At 49.5% G+C, this 6179-nt stretch overlaps 1 protein-coding gene across 1 annotated transcript; it reads left to right on the forward strand.

The window, feature by feature from the left end:
* Positions 1-4373: 4373 nt before the first annotated feature.
* LOC139839117 (putative F-box protein At1g32420) lies at positions 4374-5519 on the forward strand. The gene has a single exon (XM_071829163.1). The coding sequence runs from the start codon at positions 4374-4376 to the stop codon at positions 5517-5519; it is 1146 nt and encodes a 381-aa protein (XP_071685264.1).
* Positions 5520-6179: the final 660 nt, after the last annotated feature.

The following is a 6179-nucleotide window of genomic DNA, read 5'->3' on the forward strand; positions in this document are numbered from 1 at the left end:
TAGGCGGAAGGGCAGCCTCGGAGGGGCTCTGGTGGGACCACACAATAGGGTGGCGCGGCCCCCCTCTGGCCGCGCCGACCTGGCGTGTGGGGCCCCCAGGGCTCCCCTCTCGTCCCTCTCTGGCTCTCTGGAAGCTTCCGTGAAATATAAGATGTTGGGCGTTGATTTCGTCCAATTCCGAGAATATTTCCTTACTAGGATTTCTGAAACCAAAAACAGCAGGAAACAGGAACTGGCACTTCGGCATCTTGTTAATAGGTTAGTTCCGGAAAATGCATAATAATGATATAAAGTGTGTATAAAACATGTAGGTATTGTCATAAAACAAGCATGGAACATAAGAAATTATCGATACGTTGGAGACGTATCAGGCATCATAGCTTTCCACGACCGCATGAGTCTCAAATATCATTTTGAGCTCACTGATTATATCACGAGGTCATGATTCTCAAAGCGTTTATGAAGCTCTGATTCTAAACCGTAGAGAATGGCACACTGAACTGTGGAGTATTGATTCTTCCGAGTGAGGTAAACATTTTTAACCTCATCGGAAGCTGTTTCTGCAGGTGGGTCACCCAGCGGTGCATCGAGCACATAGAGCAGTTGTCCAGCAGCGAGGACAATCCTCATATTACGAAACCAGTCTGTAAAGTTGCTTTCATTGTTTTCAGCTTTTCTTTCTCTATGAACGAATTAAAGTTGATGGTAGGGGTTGCCATAATCTACAATATATTTGCAAAGAGTTTAGACTAAGTTCATGATAAACTGAGTTTAATTTTAATTCTTAAATTAACTAAGTGAACTCCCACTCAAAGCAATATCCCTCACGTTGCCTTAGTGATTATACGAACCAAATCCACTACACCAAGTCCAATCTTCACGAGAGAAGATGTAGTTTCAAAGGCGAACAATCAACATGTTCATCATATCATTCATATGCCACCCCCTAGTGATGGAAGTCCTACCTGCTAACAAGAGCCTTGAGTTGTCACCTTCAATGAAATTCTGCTATGATTGGGCTAGTCGCTAGTTGAATGTCTCCCTAAATTTCAATCTCCAAATTCCACGTATTTATATTTTATTAATTTTGTTTAGCAAATCTCTATATATTTCGATATTTTATTAACTTTTTTTTGTAATGCCAAAGAGCATCTAATGTGATACTAAAACAACACAAGGGAAAAATTCAAGGAAAAATTAATAAAATATGAAGTTGTCATCAACAAGCAAAAAACCTAAGGGCGGCAGGGGCCTCGCGCTGCTTCTTGTCAGAGCAGCAGAGATCTGAGACGAGTGGCAATTCCAGGTGACTTTGATGGCGCAGAGGCCAGTTGTGTCCATGGAGGATGGCCCAACAACGATCGGATCCCGGGCAGGTGCGTCGGGATCTCCTCGTTGCCACTGGTGGCATCTCAAATTAGGCTCGTTGGACGGATTCAGGATGTATGCCTAGATTCGTCCTGCACGGCCCTATCTGCTTTGTTGATGGGAGTCGCTGATGAGCCGAAACCATGTGCCTCGACATCTCCTTGTTTGGGGGACTACCGCTGGAGAGAAATCCTTTAGCCGACTCTTTCGATGTGGATGAGGCGGCGACGTATGCGGGCAATGCTAATCTCGTTCGATGACATCGTCATAGTGGGGATCCCGATGAGCTTTGAGGTAAACCTTGCGTTAGCGTTTGATGCCACTTACTTTAATGGAGGTATTGTCTTGGAGCTCGTACTTCGAAGAGATGAAGACTAAGAGGCGTGGGGACATCTGGCCACTGCGCACAATGCATAAACGGGCGCTTGCTCTTGGGGAAACCCTAGAGCTAGGTCTCCACAATCGAACGTTGGCGACACCCGATGCCGTTGTCTGGTCCCTCCTAGGGGCATCGTTTTGGATTAGACGGGAGGGGTTCTGAGGTGGAGCGGCATGGATTATACCGCATTGATGACGGCGGGTATCGGTAACATGGCTTAGTTGGGGCGATGTCTGACGCCATGGCGGTTTCGATGGCAAGCCTGGTCTCAAACTTCTTTTCCAAAACTGTCAAAAAAAAACTTCTTTTCCAAAAGAAAAGTAAGAAAACACAGCGATTCAATTATCTCTATTTTCAGGGCAATTTTTTTCTCTATTATTTTTTATCTCTATTTTCAATGCCTCGGTCTCAACCTCCTCTCGCACACGATCTCTTGCTCTGGCGATTTACACAAAAATAACCCTTTGTTGCAACTATAGCACAGACTGACCCTCCGGGCAAACTATTTCACCCATATAACCCTTTTGTGTGGCGCCCCTCTCATGGGGGCCACACATGGAAGTGTGGCGCCCGTGCCTGTGGCGCCACTCTTCCAGCCGACGTGGCGCCCTCGATGCTGAGCTGGTGCGCTCCCATCGGCACCACACATGCACTTATAATTGCCCAAAACATACTATAAGACAAATCGCCTGGGACTTAGCCGTTTTGGCGAGGCTGTTTGTGTGGCGCCGATGCCACCGGCGCCACACAAACAACCTCGCCAAAACGGCTAAGGACTAAGCGTCCGGAGCCCCTGGATGTTTTCGACATATAATCAACATATGTGGCGCCGATGCCATGGGCGCCACACGGTGCAATGTGGCGCCGATGTGTGGGGCGCCACACGTTGACTTGTGCTAAAAATATGAAAATTCTTGCCTTAGTTAAACAGTTTTGAACACAACAATAGCAATTTCATACACATAGAACATACACATATAACACATCATAGCTCACATCGTAGCACGTAGATTCAAACAACAAGTAGCATTACAGACATGGTTCGAAATGACATAGGGTTCACAACACGATACTTATGAAGATAGAGTTCACAACAACACGTAGCAAATCCTAGTATCGTCCTCGACGTGCCGTCCTCACGGGATGCTTCCGGACGGCCATCTTTTTCATCTGCTGCCGTGGCTCTTGTTGCTGCTGCTCCTCCTGCTCCTCCTCCTCTGAAGATAACGGCTCGTCGTTCCTCATCCTCGTCAAAGATGATCTCCGCGGCGGCGCCTCATCCTCCTCAATGACAACCTTCTTTTCTCGGTTGACATAATCTTCCGGAGTGTATCGGTTTGGAGCCTTGCCCCTTGGCTTCAACTGGTAAGCTGACCGTGTGGCTTGCTTCTTGCCTCGACTAATGCTTTGACTCAAAATGGTGTCGTCGTCAGGAATCTTCACAAACATGAACACATGGGATTACAAAAGTTGAAATTAGTAAGCACATGTTTGACATCAACAAAATAGTCCATACCTCCACCTCTTCAGAAGAGGATGTAGGAATTTCGCCGTCGCGGCAACCTAGCAAGTTGGCTAACCGCCGCATCTTTGAACATGTCAACATGTTTTTAGCACAAGTCAACGTGTGGCACCCCGCATACCGGCGCCACATTGCACCGTGTGGCGCCCATGGCATCGGCGCCACATATGTTGATTATATGTCGAAAACATCGAGGGGCTCCAGACGCTTGGTCCTTAGCCGTTTTGGCGAGGCTGTTTGTGTAGCACCGGTGGCATCGGCGCCACACCGCTCGTGGCATCGGCGCCACACAAACAACCTCGCCAAAATGGCTAAGTCCCAGGCGATTTGTCTTACAGTATGTTTTGGACAATTATAAGTGCATGTGTGGCGCTGATGGGAGCGGCGCCACACATCCTGCCACGTCGGATCGGCGCACCAGCTCAGCGTCGAGGGCGCCACGTCGGCTGGGAGAGAGTGACGCCACAGGCACGGACGCCACACTGCCATGTGTGTCGCCCATGAGAGATGCGCCACATAAAAGGGTTAGATGAGTGAAATAGTTTGTCCGGAAGGTCTGCTATAGTTGAAAAAAAAAGGGTTATTTTTGTGTAAATCGCCTCTTGCTCTGGCTCCGCCGCATCTCTCCCGATCCATTTTGTCTCTGCTCCACAACGGAAAGGCCGCCGCCTCCGCCGATTCCGGCCGTTTCCGCCACCTCCTGCTGCTGCCACTCACCGTTGCGACTTCGTATCGGTCTCCTCCGCCGATCCCCGGCCGCTGTCGTGCTCTGCTCCCCCGCACGCACCCCTGTGTCAAACCCTAGATGCGCACGGAGTGACCGGTGCGGCCGCACGGCGACCGTCGGCGTCGCCGGCTGCGCTTTCCATGTGCTTCCCCGGCCTCCTCCTAGATTCTTGTGTCGCCTCCCCACCTGCCCCGGCTCTCCTCCCCGCGCGCGCCGTCGGCCCTTGTCCGCAGACTCGGCGCGCGGTGGCCGGCTGTTGCCGTTAGCCTTGATCTAAAGCCCAGAGCATCTACCACAAAAGCAAATCCACCGTCCATAGTCACACTTCCATCCATCTTCTTGCTGAGAATTAATCGCTGAGCATTCGGCCGGCAACCATGGCGGGCCTCCCTAGAATAGTACCAAATCCGGCATGCCTCGGTCTTCCCGAGGAGATCTTCGGCTGGGAGATCCTGGTGCGCCTGCCCGCCAAGGACGTCGTGCGTTGCCGCGCTGTCTGCCGCGCTTGGCGCCGCCTCGCCTCTACCCGCGACTTCCTCCTGGAAAACCACCTCCACCAGCCCTCCCTCCCCCTCGTCCTCCTCAGCAGACGCCAACGCGGTTGCACATGGAGCGACCTCCGCGCCTTTCACCACCGGGCTGCCACCCCCGAGGCCCAGCTCCAGCCCGTCGTCCGGATTGACGACTCCACTGCCATCACAGTGCAGACCTCCCGCGATGGCCTCCTCCTCCTCTCAGTTTGTACGTTCTCGCCTTATATCGAGCGTGGCTTCATCTGTAACCCAACCACGCGCCAGATTGGTCAAGTCCCGGAGATTCAAGACTTCCATGTCACGGTGCTATATCGGCATCCTCCTACCGGTGAGTACCGGCTGCTACTACAAATGATGGGCATGTACGGTCAGAAAAAGCCCTGCTACGTCTTTGCATTGGGCTGCAACCAGGTGCGGCCGAGGAGCATCGGGCGTCTGCCAGAGCAGGTGGACTTCTTCGACGCATCTGTCCTGGTCAGTGGTAACCTGCATTGGAGTTGGTGGCCGCGCCCTGTGAAGAAGGATCAGAGTGAGAAGACCATAACGGTGTTCGACACCACAGCCGAGTCGTTCCGACTGATGCGTGGTCCAGTCATTCCGACAAGCACAGCATATCTGTATGAGGTGGATGGCACACTCGGCATCTACAGCTGTAACGATACCATCACGACTGTTGATATCTGGTTGATCAAGGACTATGATAGTGAGGTCTGGTCCCATATATACCATGTCAAATTGCCGGTGGCAGAGATCAGGGGGGATGAGCGCCGGGATGTGATGGTTGTACATGAGGGGAGAGATGTGTTTGTACTCTACAGTTTTGGACAAACTCTGTTTCTTGTTGACACTGATGGGAAATTGCTGACAAGTTTGCAGTTGGATGCCTACATCATCTTTCCAGCTACACATAGGATCAAGCAAAGCCTTGTTCAACATAGCTTCTTTTCAGCACTGCAGGATGCCTCTTTGAATGCCTGGTCTTTCATCTGATGTCTTGAGAGAGGTGTCAAGTCCTTGTTGCTCTAGTTGTCTTGTCTATGAACTGGATAAAGTTTGTCCTCTCATCTATTCTTTTCTTGATGTAAGAATTATGCTTGCAAATTACTTAGCTGGTTGCAGGAGTTATGCTCAGGAAAGTATTTGGCAGCAACTTGTCCATTCTCTGCTTGGTCTCAAATATATAATAAATATGCAAATTCTACTACATCTAGAGTAAAGCCAGTATTGTGCATGTGTGTACTCTGAGGTAGATACTCTCCTATTGACGTTGTTGAATTCTCAGTGACTGTCACTGTCAAAATTTATAGACTTAATATTTATTTGCTGTTGCTAGACGATTTTAGACGATCTAATCTGGCTTAGGTTTATGTTTTTTTGTCACTTGTATTTATATTCTGTGGTATTTTGAATAGATGGATATGCTCTCAGTATATGCTCCATGAAATGGATGGATTTAGCCAACTAGCTAGTAAAGGATCCTTGTTGTCTAGTCCTTGTTGCTCTAGCGTCTCTGTGATCTGGATGAACTTTGTGCTCTCAAATACTCTTTTGTTAATGTATGAATTGTGTTTGTAAACTACTTAGCTCAATTGCCGGTTGCAAGAGTTAGGCTCAGCAAATTTGTCACTGTTATTTGGCAGCAGCATGTCC

This window comes from Lolium perenne, chromosome 4 (assembly GCF_019359855.2).
Source record: "Lolium perenne isolate Kyuss_39 chromosome 4, Kyuss_2.0, whole genome shotgun sequence".
Lineage (NCBI taxonomy): Eukaryota > Viridiplantae > Streptophyta > Magnoliopsida > Poales > Poaceae > Lolium > Lolium perenne.